At 36.2% G+C, this 25,314-nt stretch overlaps 1 protein-coding gene across 3 annotated transcripts in view; it reads right to left on the reverse strand.

Annotated features, from left to right (window-relative positions):
- Positions 1-6,854: 6,854 nt before the first annotated feature.
- HSF2 (heat shock transcription factor 2) overlaps positions 6,855-25,314 on the reverse strand; it is a 39,799-nt gene continuing 21,339 nt past the window's right edge. For 2 of the 3 annotated variants that reach the window (XM_061427438.1, XM_061427440.1), the window contains exons 5-13: positions 23,725-23,800; positions 20,279-20,340; positions 19,266-19,353; positions 17,385-17,533; positions 16,720-16,959; positions 15,963-16,068; positions 11,795-11,848; positions 8,308-8,389; positions 6,855-7,881 (exon numbers count right to left, since the gene is read on the reverse strand). In XM_061427438.1, coding sequence (XP_061283422.1) covers positions 7,589-7,881; positions 8,308-8,389; positions 11,795-11,848; positions 15,963-16,068; positions 16,720-16,959; positions 17,385-17,533; positions 19,266-19,353; positions 20,279-20,340; positions 23,725-23,800 — 1,150 coding nt within the window. In that variant the 3' untranslated portion in view covers positions 6,855-7,588. The remainder of the gene's footprint in view (positions 7,882-8,307; positions 8,390-11,794; positions 11,849-15,962; positions 16,069-16,719; positions 16,960-17,384; positions 17,534-19,265; positions 19,354-20,278; positions 20,341-23,724; positions 23,801-25,314) is intronic. The other variant, XM_061427439.1, reaches the window with a different exon arrangement.

The following is a 25,314-nucleotide window of genomic DNA, read 5'->3' on the forward strand; positions in this document are numbered from 1 at the left end:
TGTGTGGTATCAGTTCAGTCGCTCAGTCGTGTCCGACTCTTTGCAACCCCATGAATCGCAGCATGCCAGGCCTCCCTGTCCATCACCAACTCCTGGAGTTCACCCAGACTCACGTCCATCAAGTCAGTGATGCCATCCAGCCATCTCATCCTCTGTCGTCCCCTTCTCCTCCTGCCCCCAATCCCTCCCGGCATCAGAGTCTTTTCCAATGAGTCAACTCTTCGCATGAGGTGGCCAAAGTACTGGAGTTTCAGCTTTAGCATCATTCCTTCCAAAGAAATCCCAGGGCTGATCTCCTTCAGAATGGACTGGTTGGATCTCCTTGCAGTCCGAGGGACTCTTAAGAGTCTTCTCCAACACCACGGTTCAAAGGCATCAATTCTTCAGCGCTCAGCCTTCTTCACAGTCCAACTCTCACACCCATACATGACCACAGGGAAAACCATAGCCTTGACTAGACGAACCTTTGTTGGCAAAGTACTGTCTCTGCTTTTGAATATGCTGTCTAGGTTGGTCATAACTTTCCTTCCAAGGAGTAAGCGTCTTTTAATTTAATGGCTGCAGTCACCATCTGCAGTGATTTTGGAGCCCCAAAAAATAAAGTCTGACACTGTTTCCCCATCTATTTCCCATGAAGTGATGGGACCAGATGCCATGATCTTCGTTTTCTGAATGTTGAGCTTTAAGCCAACTTTTTCACTCTCCTCTTTCACTTTCATCAAGAGGCTTTTTAGTTCCTCTTCACTTTTTGCCATAAGGGTGGTGTCATCTGCATATCTGAGGTTATTGACATTTCTCCCGGCAATCTTGATTCCAGCTTGTGCTTCTTCCAGTCCAGCGTTTCTCATGATGTACTCTGCATGTAAGTTAAATAAGCAGGGTGATAATATACAGCCTTGACATACTCCTTTGTGGTATGTCCAATGTGTGGTATATTCTTTTAAATTCTAGAGAATATAATTTTAGCAAATTTAGGTGGTGTAATACTCCAAACTACGTTCTTCCTGTGTATATTAAAAAAAAAACCTGACATTGGAGGGTTTAGTAACCATTTTCTGTCCTGAAAAAACTGAATTGTTTTTAAGGTGGTATTTACCCTTTTGGTTCTCTGTAAACAACCCCTGAAGTGGATCTCAAAGGTAATTTAAGTGTTATTCTCCTAAAAGAACTAGACCGGTTAAGTTTGGAGAATAATTTTAATTCATTTGATACATATTCTAGACTTCTGTGTCCTCCAGGCCTTTTTTCCTGAGATGCCAATTGATGCTGCTTTTTTCTGACACTTCAGTATTTTAAAAAAAAAGACCCTTACTAAAAAAAATAAAGCTCTATCCCATAGCAGCAAAATACCAGAAAGAGAAATTAGAGAAATAATCCCACTTAACATTCATATCAGAAAGAATAAAACACCTAAGGAGGCAAAAGAATTGTACTCTGAAACTTTTAAGACACTGATGAAGGAAATGAAGACAGATGGAAAGATATACCACGTTTTAAGATAGATAAAATCAACATTGTTAAAATTATTATACTACCCATGGCAGTCTACAGATTGAGTGCAATCCCTGTGACATTATCAATGGCATTTTTCAAAGAACTGGAACACAAATATTTTGAATTTGCGATGGAAACACAACAGACCCCAAATAGCCAAAACAGTCTTGAGAAAGAAAATGCTGCTGGAGGAATCATGCTCCCTGATTTCAGACTACAAAGCTACAGTAATCAAAGCAGAACAGTACTGACACAAAAACACATCAATGGAACAGGTCAGAAATACCAAAAATAAACCCAAATGCTTCTGATGGACAATCTACTACAAAAGGGGCAAGAATACACAATGGAATACAGTCTCTTCAATAAGTGGTTCTAGGAAACAGATCAGTCTCCCAGAATAATGGAAATAACAAAACTAAACAGTTGTGACCTAATTAAAGTTTTTGCACAGCAAAGCAAACAATAAGCAAAAGACAAACTACAAAATGGGAGAAGATACTTGTAAATGATGCTACCGATGAGATTAATTTCCAAGTAATACAGCTCATGCAGCTTAATATTTTTAAAAAAAGACATTTTGTCACCATTTGGCCAGTGTCGCACCCTTTTTAGTTCTGTCCTGTGACAGTAATAATTGTTCAGTCAGTCATGTCTAACTGCAATCCCATGGACTATATATATATATATATATATATATATATATATATATACACATATACATATATAGCATGCCACACTTCCCTGTCCTTCCCCATCTTCCGGAACTTGTTCACACTCATGTCTGTTGAATCAGTGATGCCATCCAACCATCTTGTCCTTCGTCATCCCCTTCTCCTACCCTCAGTCTTCCCTAGCATCAGGGTCTTTTCCATTGAATATTCAGGGTTGATTTCCTTTAGGATTGACTGGTTCGATCTTGTAGTCCAAGGGACTATCGAGAGTCTTCTCCAGCTAAGCCTTCTTTATGGTCCAACTCTCAAATCCATACATGACTACTGCAAAAACCATAGCTTTTTGACATGTGGACATTTATCAGCAAAGTGATGTCTCTGCTTTTTAATACTGTCTAGGTTTGTCATTGCTTTTCTTCCAAGGAGCATCTTAATTCCATAGCTGCAGTCACTATCAGCAGTGATTTTGCAGCCCAAGAAAATAGTCTGTCAGTTTCCATTGTTTCCCCATCTATTTGCCATGAAGTGATGGGACCAGATGCCATGATCTTAGTTTTTTGAATGTTGAGTTTTAAGCCAGCTTCATTCTCTTTTACCTTCACCAAGAGGCTCTTTAGTGCCTCTTCGCTTGCCATAAGGGTGGTGTGTCATCTGCATATCTGATGTTATTGATATTTCTCCCAGCAATCTTTGATTCCAGTTTGTGTTTCATCCAGCCCAGCCTTTCTCATGATGTGTACTCTGCATATAAGTTATATAAGCAGGGTGGCAATATACAGCCATAACGTTCCTTTTTCCAATTTTGAACCAGTCTGTTGGTCCATGTCCAGTTTTAACTGTTGCTTCCTGACCTGCGTACAGGTTTCTCAGGAGGCAGGTAAATTGATCTGGTAGTCCCATCTTCTAAGAATTTTCCAGTTTGTTGTAATCCACACAGCCAAAGGCTTTAGTTTTTCTGGAATTCTCTAGCTTTTTCTGTGATCCAATGAATGCTGGCAATTTCATCTCTGGTTCCTCTGACTTTTCGAAATCTAGCTTGTACATATGGAAATGTGTGTCTATTTATAATACACATTTATGTGGAATTGGCTCACCAATTACAGAGGCTGACGAATCCAAAATTGGGCTGCTTGGGTTGGTTTTGAGACTGTGGTAGATATTCCAGAAGTTTGGGGCTCAGTCTAAGTCATAGTATCAACAATCAGGTTGATAGCATGCACCTTTCATATACTGAAAATGGCACTTAACCTGATCTTCTCATAATCCCATCTAATTATGGGAAGAAACAAAGTGACCCCAAATTGAGGGACACTGCAAAGTATCAAGCCAGTACTCCTCAAAATTGTCAAGGTCTAGCTTATGTGTAGTTTGCCTGAAACCAATTTCTTGAAATTTACTTTATGACCTAATCTGCAATTGATTCTCAAAGTATTTTTACCTTTGCTTGTTATTTCATGTAGGTGCTAACTCTCAATTGTAGCATTTTATGTATGTTTATTTTGAGTGTCATCTGGTCATCTTCCCAGCCTGTGGATCTGTGTTCTCACACTTCAGCTTCTAAACTGAGTATACCAAACCCTATGAAGCACATAGTGAAAGTCACTCAGTCGTGTTTGACTCTTTCTGACCCCATGGACTATGTAGTCCATGGAATTCTCCAGGCCAGAATACTGGAGTCCATGGAATTCTCCAGGCCAGAATACTGGAGTGGGTAGCTGTTCCCTTCTCCAGGGGATCTTCCCAACCCAGGGATCGAAGCCAGCATTGCAGGGGGATTCTTTACCAACTGAGCTATCAGGGGAGCCGGAAGCACATAGTGAAACACCCTAAAAGAACATTTATCTCTAAGTCACTAGCTCCCTTATGGGCTTACTTGTATCCCAACTCAGGCAAAAGAAACTGGGAGGTGGTATGAAGATGAGGGGTACATACCTGTAAACCATACTGTGCTGTTTTCCACATAACACACAGAGACTTTTTGCAATAAACACAAGTTTGTTATTTTTAAAGGAAGCGGTTTCCAGGTCTTCAATTTCCATGTGTACATTTTCCTAAAGTGATGTACTTGAAAAGATGTCTCAGGACAAGGCATCATCCCTTTTAACAATTACTCTCTTCACACTTGAAACAAATCAAATAATTACTCCTCGTAATTCATCCTGAATCTTAATACCAAGGCACTTCGGATAAACTTGCTAAATACCCACAAGTAGAGACAATTTTAAATACTGGTAAGAGAATGACACGTTTAAAAAATCCTTTGCAATTCAGCTGATTTATATTTCTTTTCTTTCACTGAAATAATCAGGATGATCTAATTAAATTACCAGCTAATAAAATTTTTTAAATACTTGAGTGAAATCTGAAGGATTTCATATTTGGTGACATTGCTGTAACAAAATTCCTTCTATGTTCATCTCTTTTTTTGTGTTAAAGTTTCTTAGGACTTGATAAAAACAAATTGACGCTCTTAATATATTGATATTATAAACTTACCCCCAGATAATAAAACATTTGGGGGAAAAAATCCCTGAGATCTGTTCACCCCACAAAAAGATGTATTTCTGATAAAATTTTACTTTTTATGTTACAGTTCAAAATTTAAACTATCTTAGTGAACAGTGAAATCTCTTAACAGATCAATCCCCCAAAATTCAGAGGCAGAACATAATAAAGGTTTGCTCCCCCCTCACCTGCAATCTAAAGGAATATCCAGGATTGATGGGTGGCTCTCCTCTAAGCGGTGATCCAGGAAGCCAAGTTTCCTCCTCCTTGTGTATATACTCAGAAGCCACATACTCCTCTGCATCAAGCTAGCAGATGAGTAAAAGGTGAGCAGGGTTGCATGGGGTAAATTTTCAGACCAGACCTGTAAGTTCTGAACATTGCTTTTCCTGATTTATTAGAATTCAGTTCCATAGCTACCCTGTTTACAAAGATGGATGTAATGTAACTGCATGATATGAAATGGTTCAGCAATTAACAGTCTCTGCCACATACCTTTATACTGTTTTGATCAACTGTGTATTTATAATTGGAGACAAACTTTAATGCCTGGAATTTTAAAGTTACAGAAAGTAATTTCAAATTTAGTTGCAGAGAAGTGCAACAGTTACCGTCAATGTATGACTATCATGCATAATAAAAGTAGTATAAAATTCTTTGGAGAAAGTGGAATGGATAATGATGAACACCAAATCACTATGGTATTTAGATATACATTTTAGATATACATTTAAAAGCATGTTAGAGAAGGCAATGGCACCCCACTCCAGTACTCTTGCCTGGAAAATCCCATGGACGGAGGAGCCTGGAAGGCTGCAGTCCATGGGGTTGCTAAGAGTCGGGCACGACACAGCGGCTTCACTTTCACTTTTCACTTTCATGCATTGGAGAAAGAAATAGCAACCCACTCCAGTGTTCTTGCCTGGAGAATCCCAGAGACGGGGAGCCTGGTGGGCTGCCGTCTATGGGGTTGCACAGAGTTGGATGCGACTGAAGTGACTTAGCAGCAGCAGCAGCAACTTTTTAAAAATGGCAGTATTAATAGTATTCTAAATTCCCCCTGGCTACTTAAGATGAAAGTGAAAAAATGAAGGTGAAGTCGCTCAGTCGTATCCGACTCTTTGTGACCCCATGGACTGTAACCTACCACGCTCCTCCATTCATGGGATTTTCCAGGCAAGAATACTGGACTGGGTTGCCATTTCCTTCTCCAGGGGATGTTCCCAACCCAGGGATCAAACCCAGGTCTCCCGCACTGTAGGCAGACGCTTTACCATACTTAGGATGAAAAAGTTTAAATGTCACCTTAAAAAATACTAGGAGATACAAGGTTTTCAAAATTATTTTTAAAATACTTCTAGAGTTATCCTTAAAGGAGAAGAAACTTAATCATATCCCCCAGTGAAGAAAGGAAGGGAAAAAGAAAAAGTCTCTGAAGCTATCTCTCCTCTCTAACTCTTGGCACTTCTATGCAGAACACTGTTTTGAGTTCTTGAATTTGTTCACCAAGATCCCACTGTCAGAGCCAAGTATTTTAGGATCTGCTAAGGAAGGGTTTCTTACCCTTCTGTGCTAGGCTTTATTTGAATTTTCATATCATAGTAAGAGAAATTCCAAGATACTAAGAGAGAGTCTATAGCCAATAAGGAAAGCCATCTCTGTAATTTCTCATCAAACAGCCCTATTTTAAAAAGCATTCAGATACTAGCTCACTGCTTCCAGTTCTCTGCTCGAAGGTAGAATTCTTCAGGTGATGGTTCTCTGTCCTTGCATTAAGTCTCTCTAATCCTTCTGAGCAAATGTTTCAAAGTGATTTAACTGGTTCTCTTTTCTCTCAAGGTGAAAATTAAAGGCACTTTGCATCCAGTGATAATGTTCATACCTAATTTGGACAACTGGAAGCATTCTTTTCTCAATTCTTTATTAGAAACATAGAAAGTAAGCCAGTATAATTTTTAAACAAAGAACTTAAAACACATTAAATTTGGAGTCATTATATTTTCCTCCTTGTTGCAATACAACCTATCCTCTGAGATGAGGCACAAAGAGCTTGGTATGATTCATGTTTAGAATAATGGACAACAGACAAAGTTCACAGTTTACATCTACCTACTTCATATGAAAAGGAAAGACTGTCACATGTGGATGTCACTCCAAAGAAGACACATAACAGACACTAGATACGCAACATTCATTATATTTATTTTACTAAATAGTATGCTTCAAAAAAACACAAAACAAGCCAGAAAACTTTTACTTAAAACTAGTCCAGTGAGCTGGATGGGTTGACACCATCCCATCCCCTTCTGTCTATAATATATGCAGCTGAAACTGTATCAGACAGCAAGCACTCAAGTATATGTTGCCTTCCTTTTGAACATGAATGAACTTCTCTGAACCAAGAGAGACAAATGAAGTTTTACAAGATACAGGCACTTTATGTTCCCAGTTTTATAAAGAAGTCATGTGAAAATACTCAATAAAAGCAACTGGAACAGAGAAAGCTTTAGGAGTTCTACCATTAGTTATAGTGACTTACACTCAAGGCAAACAAGACAGCATCAAACAAGTAAAACAAACAAACGAAAAGTTTAACTGGGGTTAATGAACATATATGTAAAAAAGAAATCCAATTTAGTGTAACTGGAGAAAACGGCCATTTGAATCCAACTTAAAGATATGCCAATAATGTGATTTAACACATCAAATCTTTATGTACCTACGTAATTGAGTAACACCTGAAAGCTTTGCAAGAGTGGGTGGTTAGTGAGAAAAGCAAAAGGTGCTTTTGATTCCACAGTTATCTGATAAAATGAAACAAAGAAATTTACAAAAAAAAGTACCAAATGATACTTTAAAATAAATAGTTCATCATTTTGATGAATATATACACGTAGCGTCCACTTCTTGGGGATTTAGCTATCTAAAAGTGGCATGTCACTATCCAGAGGTGCAGGAGCGAGTTCACATAAATAAAACAGTGTGGCTTCACTAGCTTCAGCTTCAGTCAATGGCTCCAGGCGAACAAGCTTACTTTGGGTTGGTTCTGGGTCCAAGCTGCTATCCAGAAGCTCATCAACTTCTATGGGTTTATCTACAGAGGACATAACTTCTGACGATGTGGTACTCCCCTGTTCAACAGAAGAAGCAGGGTTCCCATCGAGGAATGCAAGAAGTGGAAAAGCAGTGTACTGGATAAGCTGCTTATCTATAATGAAGATAAGAAAAATGCTCTTTTACCATCAGCTTATACAGAATTCAAGCTGAAAGTGGAAAAAACAGAAGTAGATGTGCGTATGCGCAATCATTACCCTTATATACAGTCAAACATGATACTTTGTGTCAGTAAATTTAAAAATATGTAAGTCAGAAAATGTAGTCTTATATTCACTAATTAAGAAATGAGGGTTCTTTCGGTTCTTCTGAAGTTAAATAGGGCGGGAAATTACAAACTTTAAGAACTATCACTACACCAATTTCCTTTATATGCTGGAACCTTGATATGTTATGAATACAATGAAGACTAATACATATCCATGTTCAATCATTAAGCATGGCAAAACCTTCCTTTGCTCACATTAGTTTCTACATAGAAACCTTAATTTTAAAAAATGAATACTACATTTATACCTACCTGTTTTGGGCTTAGATTTTCTTCCCTCTTCTGAAACTGGCTGAACTACATTGTTCTTGGTTTCTAATCCTTTATTCTCAGACTAAAAGAGAAAAAATAGTATAAAAATCCTTGTCTCATATTTTTTATGTTCCTGAAAAACAGCAAAACATTTAAAATTGGTACAGTATATGAATACTGGTATGTTCTCTGAAATACATGGGAAAGGGGAGCTTCAGGAGAGATGAACTAGAGAGAGAGAGAGAGAGAGAGAGAGAGAGAGAGATTTGAGTAGATGTAATCAAATTGGCTAAGAAAACTACTGCTGTCACCAAGTGGATGAAACAAAGAACTTGAACTAGGATGCCAGTAAGTACAAAAAAGGAGGGGCATTTCAACAGCAGAATAGACAGAATCTGTCAAGAGTAGAAGATGGTAATGTATCAAAGATGGCTAGTTTCAAATTGCTAATGAGCTAATTCTTTAAACAATTTTAAACAGTTTTGGCTTAAAATGTATTACACATTTTGCTCACAAACAGAATATTTAGCGTAAATAAACATATTTACAGTAGCCCAGGATGACATGATGACATCCTTAAAACTATTTATATTTGGAAGCCTCAAATGTGAGGTGGTATTTCTTCATTTCCTTTTTGTGGCTCTTTCAGTTCTTTTCTGTCATTTAAATTACTTCTTTTGACACTGTCTTCTCTCCTTACACCTGACTGTAAGGGAATTAAATCTTTAACATTAAGTTCTTCAGTGCTTTTTTCAATGATGTTCAAACTGAAGTGCTGAGGTTCAAAATTTTTCCTGAATAGCTGTTAAGTCCCAGATATCTGCATGCTTGTAAATTATATATGGTGTTAACATACTAATTCCTATAATTTCCCTGATATCAACACAAAATTAAACAGTACAAATTTCCAGAATTCACAGATAATACTGACTTCATGACATAATAAAAACTAAACTTCCCCCCAAATTATTTCTCATTTAGCATTCACAATTAAAAAAAGCATTAATGCAGTAATATTTTCTTTGTGTTTCTACTTCCTGTGCTAACTTGCCTCAGTTGTGTCTGACTCTTTGCAACCCTATGGACTGCAGCCCGCCAAGCTCCTCTGTCAATGGGATTCTTCGGCAAGAATACTGGAGTGGGTTGCCATTTCCTCCTCCAGGGGATCTTCCTGACCCAGGGATCAAACCCAGGTCTCTTATGTCTCCTGCACTGGCAGGTGGGTTCTTTACCACTAGCGCCACCTGGGAAGCCCTAAATATGTATTTTTCAAGGATGCCACTGTTGTTATTCTAATATGAGAACCAGGAAAACAAGCGGGTTTCATCTCCCAAGCAAATTTTTGCTTATTCCTAGCAGCCACTGAGACTGCTATACTGCATACTGATTCATTAGGAAAAAGTGCTTTAATACACATCGTACAATACTTGTCACCGGCAACGGAATGAAAGCTGATGTGCCAATTATTTAAAATTAATCGAAATTCTAAAACATGATAAAAAATCACTCTCAATTTTAATTTTTCTGTAGTATTGTAGAATACTATAGAATTTGGGCTTCCCAAGTGGCTCAATGGTAAAGAATCTACCTGCCAATGCAGGAGACATGGTTCGATCCCTGGGTCAGGAAGATCCCTGGAGAAGGAAATGGCAACCCTCTCCAGTATTCTTGCCTGGAAAACCACATGGACAGAAGAGTCTGGTGGGCTATGGTCCATAGGGTTTCAAAAAGAGTCATACATGACTCAGCAACTAAACAAACAGTATTGTAGAGAATATGCAAACTTGCCATTTAACTGTTATTTCTGAAAGCTTTTGGGAACAAGAAGATGATCCAAGAACAGAGAATGCCTTCATGTCTAACAATAAACAAACAGTGCAGCACATTCACTATATATATGCATGATCCTTGTTCACTCAACCTAAGGTCTGCTGCTGCTGCTAAGTAGCTTCCGTCATGTCCGACTCTATGTGACCCCATAGACAGCAGCCCACCAGGCTCCCCTGTCCCTGGGATTCTCCAAGCAAGAACACTGGAGTGGGTTGCCATTTCCTTCTCCAATGCAGGAAAGTGAAAAGTGAAAGTGAAGTCGCTCAGTCGTGTCCAACTCTTCGAGACCCCATGGACTGCAGCCTACCAGGCTCCTCTGTCCATGGGATTTTCCAGGCAAGAGTACTGGAGTGGGGTGCCATTGCCTTCTCCAACCTAAAGTCTAACATTCAGTAATACTGTATTACTAAAACACAATCGGACTGTGGTCCATAAATTCTTATAATGTAAACCTAGGCAAACTATAATCCACATGCCAAATTCAGCGTTCTACCTGTTTCTTAAAAAGTTTTACAGAAGCACAACCACACTTATTCTCTTATGTATTATCTATGGTTGATTTTGCAGACCTGAGTAGTTGTGAAAGAGAATATCTGGCTTCCTGCAAAGCCCAAAATATTTAGTCTTCAGAGAAAAAGTATGCCAACCCCTGATATAAACCATCCAAATACCAAATATATAACCAACTTCCTAGTTCAAAAATTCACAAGTACCTTCAACTTTTAAGTTACCCAAGCTATAACTTTGAAAATGTGGTGAGGCTATCCTCACTGAACATGACAATAGTTAGAAAAATTCCACCTCCTCACTCTAATACCTCATATTTATTAGATATATGTTCATTTTTTATTAAAAAATATAAATTAAATTTTGATTCTACTGAAGAATTTGTACAAATTTCAGGGGAAATGATTTACCTTTTTATTCAATGAAAAACAGGAATTATGAAATGATTTGGTATAAATACAAGATAAATGAAGTATACACCTACTCAAGACAATAAGCCATACAATGTAACAGACTGATTTCTAAATGTCCGCTCTAATAACTTGATATCCTTATTACTCACTGAAAACCAGTTCTAAAGAATCTGTTAACTCATGCTAATCCCAACTATAGTTACTATGTTTAAGAAAATAAAAACTCCCCTTAAAAAAGTCCCAAATCCATACTTCACTGATTGAACTCACCTTCCCTACAAATAATACAAATTCCTGTGCTTTTACTATATGCTAATAAAATGAAGGAACTCATTTTCAATATGAATACCCTCAAATTTCAACAAAAATGCTGAGGTGTTATTTATAGATGGAGTAAGAATGTAAAATGAAGACATCAGAACATGAAGAAATAATATTTTAATAATTTCTTTCAGCGACATACCTAAGTATGCCTAATTTAGTCAGTTTATCTTCCAGCACGTTGAATGCTAATTCCACATTCACATTTAACAGCACAAGGCACAGAAGAATTGGGCAATGATCACCCCATAACCAAAAGCTAATTTTTCATTTAGAATTTTATTATCTTGATTACATGTATTAGGTAAGGGTATAAAATGCTTTTTGTAACTGGGAGTGATACTGCTCTCTACTTGGACTTTTTTTTTTCAAATTCTTACAGCTATGGGTCCTGAGCAACATGAATTAAAACTTACTTTTGTATTATTGATGTAATCTGTGGGATTCATCTGCACAGAACTAGTGAAAAGCTGAAAGACCAAACAAGAAAGATGATAAGTTTAAAAAATATTTTAAAAAATTTAACTGTGTGTTCAAAATTTTATACAGCTATGTAGGGTGAAGAGATGTAGTTCCTGCACTACAAATTTTCCATATAGTAAAACAAGTTTGGAAGAGAAAAGCAAGAAAGCAGAAAGAAAAGCAAACAAAAGCAGAGCAAGCTAGCCCATGCATTAGATGTTTTAAGAATTTCTACCCTATAATAATAGTAGGGTAAATCACTTGAAACAAATGGTGGTTTTCCCATCTCCCCTCTCCTTCATTTAGTTTTTCCTCCCTAAATGCCTTCAGCCTTAAATGGCAACCAGGGCTGAATTCCTTGCCCTTACAATGATCCTTCACTGACTGACTACCTGCTAATTATGCGATAATTGTACAGAATCTGCTCTATGAGAATGGTTCCTAAATTACACCTCAGGTGGAGTCCTCTGATCAAATGGTATAACTCCACATTGATTATTTCACATAGCAAGGGAAGCCACATAGCAAGGGAAGCCACAGATGCTAAGACCACTGCTTACTGCACTCCTGAGACCAGCCACTTTACAAACATAATTTTTGTTTATGTCATAAGCTTCAAAGTCATCCCTTCCACAGGGATTTACTGAGCATCTAAGAAATAATTGACATCATGAAGAATACAAGATGACACTATACCTGCTCTCCAGGAGCTTACAATCTAAAAGGCAAGATAAGAACAAAATCAAATAGCAACATATGATCAGATACAATCCAGTATAATAATAATTAATGGATGGTGGGGCTCAAAAGTACTAAGGAGCTAAGAGAAAGAGAAAGGAAAACACAGACACACAGGATGAGACAAAATAAACTATGTGACATGTATCCGTTCCTGGAAAATGGTTAGGACCTAAAAAGGAGAGGATGTCATAGCATTAGCAACAATAGAGAGGAAATGGTTGTGAAGTAAGTTCTACAAATGAAATGACTGGTCCAAAGGACACAGAAGTTCTGACCTGAATAGTTAAGTTGTATATGTGAGGTTTTTAAAAATAAGGCAAGGCCAATGAATGGACAGGACATTCTGTCCACAATGAGCATCTTGGGAGTGGCCTGAGTAATGAAATATACTGACTAAAGCATTTTAAGAGAATGAGCACACCAAATGGTTTGCAGGACAGAATGAAATGCAGAGGCTCCTTCACCCTCTAGACACTCATTTCTCTCCTTTAAAGTTCCACATTCACCGTAGCCCTAAAAATATCCTCAGCTCTTCCTTTCCTTTTCCTACTTTTATACCACCTACTGTTCCAGGAAAAAGAAGAAACTCGGTTTCTTAACTATAGGTAGGTAACTATACACATCACTGCCAATCTCTACCAGTTCAGCTTACACGTGCCTTGGAGGCCTGACCAGATTTTGTCCCTACTGAGAGTAGCATCTGAGGAGGACCTGCAGTATAAACTGCTCTCTCCTCCTTTGCCCCAACCCCCCATACGCTGACTAGGGACACCTTCATGTATTCCTAGCAGACGCATGGTCTCAAGTAGGAAAAAGTAGATCATGTATGAGGAACTGACACGGTTCAATTCCAAGGTCAAGTCTCTCCTACTGATTCCACATTGTGTCACTTAGTACTGAACTCTGCAGCAAGAACCCATGAACTTCTCAGCATACTTATTCACACATATACTTATTTTTTCCATTCAGAAAACAATGCAGCTTATGAGTAATTTTTCATTTATAACAATACTGCATAATTCAAGAATGAAACAATGAAGGTCTTAGATGAGAAAGGCAACAGTGGAAACAGAAAGGAGGCGCGATTTGTGAATGCTATTTTGGAAAATACACAGCACTTGGTAAATGGGGAGATAAAGAAACCAAGATGACGATGATTAGTATCCTGTGTCAGTAAAGAGAAGTCTGATACCACTACAGAAAATAAAACTAAAAGGTAGCTACTTTAGAGAATAAACAAAAGTTTGGTGTTAAACACAAATAATTTAAGGCAAGATCTAACTGATGATCCCAAAGGCATGGAATTGGAATTCAAGCCAAGTTTACTTTAAAAAATATTAAGAGCTGGAGATACACTTTTGAGAGCAATCCTACAAGCCAAAATCCCTTGAGAGGCAAGACAGGAAAAAGAAGAGGCAGGAAAAAAATAGGATAAAAGACTGGGTACTTTGGGGAGTAACCACAAGTGTAAGACAGCAAGACAAAGAAAAGCTCTTAGAAGAAACAGAATGGTTAGGGACACAGGAAGAGAACAAAGAGGTCCAGTGCCTTTAAAATCAACATAAAAAGTTCTATGGAAGAAAATCATTAGTGTTAATAATAGTGTCAATTATTTATAATCTTTACAAAAGCCCTTCATGTCAGGCATTAGCCATATTTAATAGATGGGGAAACTGAGCAAGGGAGGTTAATTTTTCCAATATTAATAACATAGCTAGTAATTAACATGAGCCAAAAATGGAACCCAAATCTGTCTGATTCAAAACAAACCTTCTTCCACTAGCCCAGTGGCCTAATTTAGGGAGAAAAAAGTTGCAGTCTATTTACAATAGGTAAACCAAGGCAGCATAGGATTTGAGTAAATAAAGGTATTTACTGTCAGATTTACTTGACAGATACATATCTGTCAAGATAATCCAGAACTTCAAAAGAAAATATGGAATAAAAAAAATAACAAACACAGCCACTCATTTCTACAGTTTTGGAGTATAAGGATTAGAGAAGCAGAATGGTAAACAAGCAGAGCAATACATCAAAATGTTTTATAAGATGGAGATTACCTGTACCTACTGAAGGCAGCTGGGAAAGATCAAGGCTAGAGATAGAAAAATAAGAGCGGCAGAGGGCAGGTGTACAAACTGTCTTGAAAGAGCAAACAGGTACTTACTTTCTAAGAAGAAAGTATATGAGACTGTACAACTGATGAGAGGACCGATGGTGAATTATGGTGAATTATGCTCTGTGAATAGGGAAGAATTGGCTAGATAAGGTCGTGAGGACAAAAGAATGTGCTAACTGTTCCAAAGTTAAATGACCTAGTTGAAGACAGAGGATTTGTAGACAGTAAGAATTACAGGATTTTATTTCCTTCTATGTGATGTAAGGGACAGATACTCTAAAAGGTCTCTAAATTCAGACTGGGAACAAAGACTGCAGAATCAAGAAGGGCTGTCAAGTTATTGTTAACAAGTCGAAGTAGGTCATTAGTATGGATGTTAAATTTACTAGAGAGCAACATGGAAAGGGAATCTTCTAAGAAGGTGAAATCCATCCTGTGAGGCACTAATGATTTAGGAAGAATAATAGCCATCTAACACTGACAAGGCTTTCCAGGTAGCTCAGAGGTACAGAATCTTCTGATGTGAAAGAAGCTGCATTTTAAGGGGAAAACATACCAAAAAAAAAAAAAAAAGGAACAAAAGTTTTCAAGAAAAAAACACAACAGAAAATGGAAATAGAGGAAAGAACAAGATTCTTCTGAATAAGACCAGGCCACATAGGAAGCTTTAGCTAAGGGAGACAGGAATGGTAGGAACAAGAGAAAAGAAAGCAAGGAAGGTGGTTAGTGCCAAAAATGATAGACAAGGATTCAAAGTCCAGACAACACTGGAATCAAGTTCATACAGGTGCTGGTGAGGACTGGAATAGGGGAATCTTGGGACTCAAAATATAAAAAATGTTTAAAAACAGCAAATATGACAACATATAGTACATGTGACTGAAAAATTAATTCCCAAATATTGAGAAGTGTCTCCATGATCTTTTTTACAAACTTCTACTAATTTCTATTCAATGACAATTTATTCCAGAGCAAAATGTAACACAGCAACAAGTCCAGACAAGACCTGGATTTAACAGTACTTTTGAAAAGAGTTGATATGTTGTTGCAGAGGGATTAACTGAACTTCTACTCAGAGACAAATAGTGATCACCCTCCTTCACTGTCCTGAAACCATCTGTCCATTCTAACAAAACCATTTCATTTAAAATAAATGAAATGCAAAAACAGTGTAGAATTCAATAAAATGATGCACTGATTTATAAACAATATTCACATATACACAAACTGGTAGTACAACAAAGAATATTCAAAGTACCTACATCAACCAGGAGATCTGGGTCTATGCTAAACTGTCTTCCTGACAGCATGGCTTGGAAGTCCTCTAAACTGCAATCAATACTGTCAAGATAATCCAACAGCTCAACCCTAAGGAAAAAAGATATTAAAAAAAAAATCAAATATAGGTTTCCTGGCTTTTATGTTTATAATCACACTGCAAACTTGCTAGGCAAAATATTCCTAGCAACTGCTGAATCCTTACCAATTTTTAACCTTAAGAGATCCTATTTAGAACTTAGGATTCAAAAATTCAGTTACTTGAGAACCTACAGCCTTTATATAAAACTTTAGTTTTTAAAGAAAAAAATTCTGCAATAACACAGTCTGACTTTATCTTTTTCCTCTGTATTATAAATTATAAATGTTTCACCTCTTATTACTGGTCTTTGCTACTAACTTCATGTTTTCTTATACTATAAATAAGCTCCTTAATAGAGATTGTGTTATTCTGTAGTCCTGACAAAAACATAAATACACAAACACACACACACTTTGAAGACATTCAAAAACAAGTATTTCATTAAATAAATCTAAGGAAATGACAAGAAAATCCCAAGACTGCTCTTGGAATAATCAAAGCTTTCTCAAAATAACATTTGCAGAGTTCAGTCCGGACCAAAATAGAAGGTTGACTACCTGGGTTCATAACCTGAAAGTAAAATCATTCACAGAGAAAAAGAACATGTGAAGTAAAAAAGAATGCAAATAAATTTAAACAGCATCCAGATGAGTACTCACTTTCCTAAAAGATTGATGTTATCATTTAAAATGGAATCCATCATGGTCACGGGATCTTCTGTGGTCAGACTAGATGAGCCATTCAGCTGGACGGCACTAGACATGAGAGGGCTGGAGCCGTCACTGCCTGAACTCAGGGATTCTCTGGCTGGTTCACTCTGATCTCCACTTTGGATGACAGGTGCATATTCATCTTCATTGTCATCTTCAACAATGACAATATCAGGGTACTGGCTACAGCTAGATTAGCAATGTGAGAAATAACCAATTACATTTTCAGACTAAGTTAATAAATTCACCCTATCCAGTCATTCTCCAGGGAAACTGTCCCCCTGTCCCCCGCAAAGCACCTGACAAAACGTTTAATTTTCTTGTGTGAGGTTTAATGACAAATATGATACTTCATACAATGTAAGAGAACAAAGACCCAATTAAAGGTCTTAAACTCCAAACCTTAAAAATGAGAATTAATTCTCATTGCTTTTTGCTGAGAGTCTTTTCACTGGAAGGAGGGAGGTATTTGGTTGAATAATTTGGCTTAATTTTTCAGTTCAACAATTAAAATATGGGTGAGATATTAGTTCATCAATGAATAAAGTAGCTTTAAATTTAGATCTGTTAAGAAAAGCATTATTTTCATAAATGTTACTTCATAATCTCCTTACTTGGAGGGATCAGATATAACATCCTCATTAGTTTCTGGAATAACTGGGATATTTTCTTCATCTGCATTATCATCAGTAACATCATAAATAATGATGTCATCTGAAATCCGCTCCCTTGACTTTAAACCTTCAGTCCTACTGTGTGGAACCTAAAAAAATCAGGTAGAAAATGTTATCAGAAAACAAATTATTTTGACTACCAAACAACATAGCATTTAAAAAATGGTAACTGGGCTTTGAGATACAATGGTAAGCAAAACATATTTTCTCTGCCCTTATGGGACTTATACACTAAACTGGTATTAGAAGTACCAATTCACAAAGGTATAAGGTGTATTATCTGCATGCTACTTAACTATTTCTTTCACTGTAAGGGACCGTAAAGATGACATACCTCAGAATGTTTTAAAGTATTTCTTATACCCAAAGAGTTAAAAAGCTTAGGACTTCAGAAATCTCAAGCATAACCAGACGGCCACTAGGCTGGTGGAGATTATTTCAACTTCAGCTACTCTTGTTAGACACGTTTTATTCTGACTCATTAGATGGTTTCTTTAACAGGGGGGAAAAAAAAAACACTTCAACTATTCTACACTAGATGTCAGTTTGGCTTTTTAGCAATGATTTTTTTGTTTTAAATTCAGCTATAAATATATTCAGACCATAGGTACATTAATAAAAAAGCATTCTTCAGAGCAAACTTCAGTAATTATTACAATGCAAAATTATATCAATTTCAACACTAGATAATATAGAAGCATAAGACAGAAATCAAATTAAATTATGAAATCTTCACCATTTACATGAATCTTCAATCCTAAAAACAGATATCATTGACTGTTTAGAAACGCTGGGAAAAGAAACCAGATGTTTGGGTGACTCTAACTTGCCTGAGAACAAAAATCTCAACACCCTAATAATAAATCTAAAACAGTATTCAGAATTCTAGGACTTTAAAGTTACTTTTTAAAGTAACTTTACTTTACTTTAAAGTTATGATAATCAGATATTAATAAGTCTGGATTCAACTAATCTTCAACTGGGTATAAGTTTGACAATTTATCCAGAGAGCTTGTAATAAAAATTAAAGTAAACAAAAATATTTTTTGCAGTTGCTATACTACAGGAGTCTAGTCTGTGTACATTTATAGTAAAAGCTGGAAAAAACTTAATCAATGGACAAGTACATAATTGCATTATCATAATATTCAATTAACCCCACAGAGTAGTTAAGATGAACTAAATCTCTATGTTTAATAAATCACAAAAGACCAAGTGAAAAAAGCCACACTGCAAATGGATATGTACAAAATAATATTTGTATAAAGTTTAGACATATACAGGCTTTCCTTGGTGGCTCAGATGGTAAAGAATATGCCTGCAACTACAATGTAGGAGACTCAGGTTTGGTCCCCGGGTCAGGAAGATCCCCTGGAGAAGGAAATGGCAACGTATGCCAGTATTCTTGTCTGGGACAGAGGAGCCTAGAGAACTACAGTCCACTGGGTCATGAGAGTTGGACACGACTGAGCAGACTTTCACAACAGAGGTATACAAAGTAATACCAAATACTGTTCATGGATTCACACATCAAATAGTCATGGGAATAAATACTAATTCAAGATAGTGATTTATCTCTGGATGAGAGGTGAGAGTGAGAGGGAAAGAAAAACGAACTTGGAAACAGCCAACTGAGACAACTGTATGTGTAATAGTTTATTTCTTAAAATAATCTAAATTAAATAATAAAAAAGTCACGATTTTTAAAAGCAGGAGGATGAGCAGTTAAGATTATTCAGTAAACTTTTTTAAATGCATGAGAGACAGCTGTATAAAATTTAGTTTGAGATAATAAATAGAAAACACAATTTGAAAAATTACTTTATGATGGTGATTATCAGCTGGTTCTTTTACTATGTGCTGAAACAAATTCTTCTTTTGGGCTCCATTAGTGTTCAGAAGTAGAGGCCTGAAAATCAGAGGATATATATGAAGTTTGGTGAAGCAAACATACAAGGAGTTTAGGTTGCTTCTAATAATTTACCCACATATAAACACACTCACTTTAACAATGAATAAAACATGTCAGTAAGGGTCAAAGAAACTCTTAAAAAAGATTACATCTTAGGAATAGAAACTGGGGGATGAGTGTGTCTAAGACTTTTATTTCTCCATTCTTCTGTACTATCTGTTCTAATAAACATAATAAATTATTCTCCCCAAATACAGTTTATTGTGATTGAACTATATAACTCTTTATGGTACTTACATAGTTTAAAAAAAAAAAAATGTAGTATCACAAAGAATTAGTAGAAGCAGAGTTATTTTCACAGCATAAGCTGTAAGGATAAACAAGGTCTGCTAAAATCCTCAGCCTTACAAGATAATCTTTTTAATCTTTTTCTCCTTCTCCTATTCCTTTGTCACTGTTTTTCTTGTTTTAATTGTGACAAACGTAGTTATTCACATTTATGGGTATTACAACCCATCGTCAATACACAGGTTTTTAAAGAACCTTATGAATGGATTAAATATGAGATAAAAATTTAAACAAGTAAAAATTTTTTGTTTTCTTCAGCATGTATCCTCTTTTAACAGTTTCTCTCATAAGGTCTTCTAATACCACAATAATTTGCTAATGTAAATGAAAAATGAATTCTTTATCAACCATATGTATGTAAAATGACCATTCAGGCTATACTGATCTCTCAAAAACAGCAAGATGACAACGGTAGAAACAATACCACTCTTGAAATGTTGGAAGATAATAAACAAGGGAGGACCGTTCATCTGGGACAACAGGCATATTAAGCAAATGAAGGCCATTCATGATTAAACTCTAACATGTTTGGTTGTCTACAGATAGGTGAAAATGAATTATCATAAAAACTTACCTTTTACGTTTTAAACTCACAAGTTGGTTATTCTGAACCAATGTAACAATAAACTGGACAATCTAAAAGGAAAATACAGGAAATATCCCATCATAGATTCCTAATTCTTCCGTCTACAAGTCTTATAAAATTAATTCAGGTACTATATGTCCTCTATTCTTAGTCACATAAGCTTTCACATTTAATAACACTTTAAATTTGGATGCATCTTATAATATTTAAAAAAACATACCAGCTTCCAGGCAGAATAACCTGTGATAAAGTTGCTGCTACTTAAAATATAGAGGTACCCCTGGTGGCTCAGATGGTAAAGCATCTGCCTACAATGCGGGAGACCAGGGTTCAGTCTCTGGGTCGGGAAGATCTCCTGGAGAAGGAAATGGCAACCCACTCCAGTATTCTTGCCTGGAAAATCCCATGGACGGAAGGGCCTGGTAGGATACAGTCCATGGGGTCACTAAGAGTCGGACACGACTGAGCGAGTTCACTATCACTTTTAGGACATCCATCTTCCCATATATCTATATCTAGCTTCCTCCCCTGCCATCCACCTATTTATCTCTCCAATATTCAATTCAATTATTTGTCTTGGTGTGATAAATATATCACCTGGATATAGATCCTTGGCCTGGATATAGATCCTTACTTTTAAAATTATTTCAAGAAGATTATGATGCAAAAAAGAAAACTGATGTTTGACAAATATTTTTTTTATACCAGGAACATAATTAGAAACAAAAGAGATTGCCAACTCTCTCAGATCATAATGTTTTCAAATTATAAAAGTTATTGGCTAATTCTAGAAAATTATTGAGACACTGAACATCTGTCAAAGCTTCCAGATGACAATCACAGGAAGCTGATTTTCAATCTCATTAAATTTAGAAAAAACTATTAAACAGATCCAGATATGCAATCAATTCTTTATATTTTATGACAGTGTTTCTTAAAATATGGTCCATGGACCAGCAGTATTGGCCTAAGAGCTTTTTAGACATTCAAATTATCTACCCCACTCCAGAAATGCTCTAACATTCTGAGGATAGGGTCCAGCAAAGTGTGCTGTTCACTAGCAAGAGCTCCAGGTGATACTGATGTGAATGTGAGAATCACTGGTTCAGGGTATGCCTTGAAATTGTACTGCCTAAAGGAGTTAAAGAAGTAAACTATGAAAATCAGTATATCACTGAGATGCTATGAACAAAGGCCAAGTGACTGACAACTATCTAGAATCTTTGCAGAAGAGTTCCTTGCACAAGCTTATAAAATATAATTACATAAATAAAGAGAATTGACAACTGAAAATACATAATGTATAGCTTTACTATTGAACACTCTCCCCCAAATGAGGCTACTAAATGGCTTGCCTTACAATCAATATTAACTTTTCCACAGAGAAAATAAAAATATTTTAATTGAAGAGTTAGACAGCATTAGTGTATGATGCTTTTGAACCGTGGTGTCTACAGATAAGTCAAAATGAGTATTTATTGGAAGGACCGATGCTGAAGCTAAAGCTCCAATACTCTAGCCACCTGATGTGAAGAGCAGTCTCAATGGAAAGGCTCTGACACTGGGAAAGATTGAAGGCAGGAAGAGAAGGGGGCGACAGAGGATGAGACGGTTGGACAGCATCACCAATTCAATGGACACGAACCTGGGTAAATTCCGGGAGACAGTGAGGCACAGGGGGGCCTGGCATGATGTCCCCCTGGCATGGGGGTCACGAAGAATGGGACACGACTTAGTAGCGAAACAAGAGTCTATGCAAAGGAGGTTAGCCACTAAATTTACTTGTTTAAAAGGAAATGCTGACAGCTGATGAAAAGACAACATTTAACCTTAAAGATATGTATGAAACAGTTTAATTATTTTTGTTAATTTATAAAAAACTGTTAGGGAAAATTCTAAAAACATTAGTTAGCAGAATTTATAAGAACATGAAATGCTGGTTAAATTTCTCCTGAAATCTGTTGCAAGCTTCAGCTCTCTTTTGACACTTTGGCACTATGTTGTACAGAGTCTGTTTCCTGAAGATGAGGCATTTAACATTTATATCACTGGACTTCTGTACCTGAAAAGTTCTCTAACAGATACCTCCAATATATTATTCCAGTTAATCCAAGGCCAAAGAGGAAATGGCAGAGTTAGAAACAAATTCCAGGAATAGGGAAAAAATTATCAGCAATCTATCATGCATTATGGAAACTTCCTAACTCTACTAAAACACATAGGTTCAAACTCAAATTTGAGGAGACAGAACGTTCGCTTTCATGAAAAAAATGAAATATTAAGTATTTTACCAACTATCCTTGCTTTCAAGGAAAAGACAACAACAAATTATGAAGTATTATGAGTTAACATTTAACCAAAACATTGTTTTGCATTGTGTATCTGAAAAAGATACACAAATTTTTTAAAAATAAAGCACAGGTTAAGATACATCTATCATTTAAAATTAGGTATTCCTAAACAGGACTTCAGGTTGGAATCAACTATGGAAATTTAAAAAATACATATACTTGGACTAAACAATAAAAACTGAATCTTACATTCAACCTTCCCCTGAAACTTATTTTTAAAAAAATCAGTGTATCTGTTTTGACTATAGGCCAAAGGGTACAGCTACCATTCATCTCTGTATTCTAAACCTCTCCACTACATCCAGATCCTTTCAGTCATACTCCTATTTTTAGCTAATGGCCTCTGAATAGGAACAAACTGAAGCTCTCCCACCCTCCCTCCCCCTATAAAACCTGTTGCTTAAACTTAAGAGTACAGTTTACTCATGAGCAAAAAATAGCTGCCTTAATTACTTTTATGTTTCACCTCTTATTAACATATGAAAGCTGATATGAGAAGATTAAATCACAAGGACACAATGCAGCAAGGAGATTTTCAGTTCCCCCAGTAATTTTCAGCTCAGATACTAATTTAGGATTTATAGTACACCACTTCCTTAACTGCCTTTCTGCACAGGCTAATAATGACACACTTTGATAACTAATTTTTTTGTTTAGTTGCTTTCAAAATATTAGTCATTTATCTTTCATGACCATATCTTTGCCTTTTAGAGTAAAAAACAGTAAAACAAAATCAAAAAATTTGACTCAGTATAAATGTCTTTTACATGTTAAAAAATTAGTAGTGTATTAACTATGTTCCTAAGAATGAAGCATATTAAAGCTGTTATATCAGGCAAAAGATCTTACTAAAAGCTAAAGAAACATTAGCTGGAAGTATAGTATGATGATATTTAGCTAATGAGAAATTTTTTTTATTCAAAAGAATATGTAACACTTGGCTTGATTTCACATTTTTACTTCTGTGTACCCAATATATATAAGAAACTAAGATCAATCACTGACTATTCAACAGAGGTTTTTTTGAGGGTCACAAATGATACTCATTAAATTCAGATTACAGTCATAGAGAAAAAAACTCACCTTTCGAATCACTTGTTGCTGTTGTGCATGTTTTGCTCGTAATTCAGACACCTCCTTCCAAAGGGACTCATTCTCACTGTTATTTATCAAAAATAAAAATTTTAAAAATTCAGTCAGAAAAGCCAGATCTCAATATCTTTAATTAAGAACACCAGAGAAATAAACTAGTTTTTACTATATATCTTCATGAGAATAGAAAATTTTGGTTCAATTACACAGAAGGGCAACTAACCTTGACACAACGCAGAATCTTTACTTCGTTAACTGTAGTACCCTGTACTCATGGCAATACATATATTCAAAAACTAAGACACACACCTACATCCATAAAATAGTAGGCCATTTACTCCTCTGACAATCTGGTTCATTATTTCTTGTTTAAAAAATTAACTTTTCAAATATGGTTACCATGTGAATTCTGGACTTGTGCTTAGAAAACAATTCTTAAAACAAAGTGACATTTACTCAACACTTGTTATGCCAGGCACTATTCTAAACATTTTATGTGTATTACTTAAACTTTTCTAAAATCTGTCAAGAAAAGAATCATCTCTTTTTTTTTATAGATGAGAAGATTGAGACTCAGATAATTGAGAAGACTTACTCAAGATCATACAGACAATTTGGTAAGTGGTGATGCAGAACTAAAGACTATCAAGACTATAAAACAGTCTAAAGATCTGTCTCAAATACAATCATATAAATGTCTGGGTTTTTTTAAAGCATATTAAAAATGTGTTCTGTTTTGTTTTAAGGCATACCCGAATACATGACAGGGACTTTTCAGGTGGCGCTGTGGTAAAGCATCTGCCTGCAATCCAGGAGACGCAAGAGACAGAGGTTCAATCCCTGGGTCAGGAAGATCCCCAGGAGAAGGAAATGGCAACCCACTCCAGTATTCTTGCTTGGAAAATTCCATGGACAGAGGAGCCTGGTGGGCTACTCCCAGGGGGTTGCAAAGTGTCAGATACAATCAAGCACACACACAAACACACAAATACATGACAAACCAATTACATGTCCAGTAGCAATAGCTTTATTTTTCCCCTCACTCATCATCTTCTATGGAAACTGCAGTTATTAAATGTTAATAGCAACGATAATTTTGAGTAAGACATGAAAGAATTCATCTATTAAATGCTTTAATTTTTGTTCTTTTGTTAATTAACTTCCACAAAAGCTATCTTCCTCAATCCAAACTACTGAATTTAAATACAGAAGTATAGAAAATAAGATTTTAATACTTACTGAATAATAACTGTACTTTCTCTCAAAAATATAAATATACTGTCATTTGCCTACTAAAGATAAGTAGGAGAATGGTTACCATGAAGATTTACAGGATAAATTTGGGATCCCAAGCCTTAAAAGCTAAACCTGAGATTCAAGGAACTGGGTCAAAGGACACTTCAGTAGACACAAGATACACACAGTAAACCAACATAAGAGTTTAAATAAAACATGCAGAATGAGTAAGCTTAAAATTAATGCTTATTCACAAAGGGACTCAAAGTTCAAGGTTACTCTCAATGAAAATACTTAAGAATAACTAAACTAATGACCTATGTTACAAATGGGAGAGACAATACA

The sequence above is a fragment of the Bos javanicus genome, chromosome 9 (genome assembly GCF_032452875.1).
Source record: "Bos javanicus breed banteng chromosome 9, ARS-OSU_banteng_1.0, whole genome shotgun sequence".
In the NCBI taxonomy this organism is placed as follows: domain Eukaryota; kingdom Metazoa; phylum Chordata; class Mammalia; order Artiodactyla; family Bovidae; genus Bos; species Bos javanicus.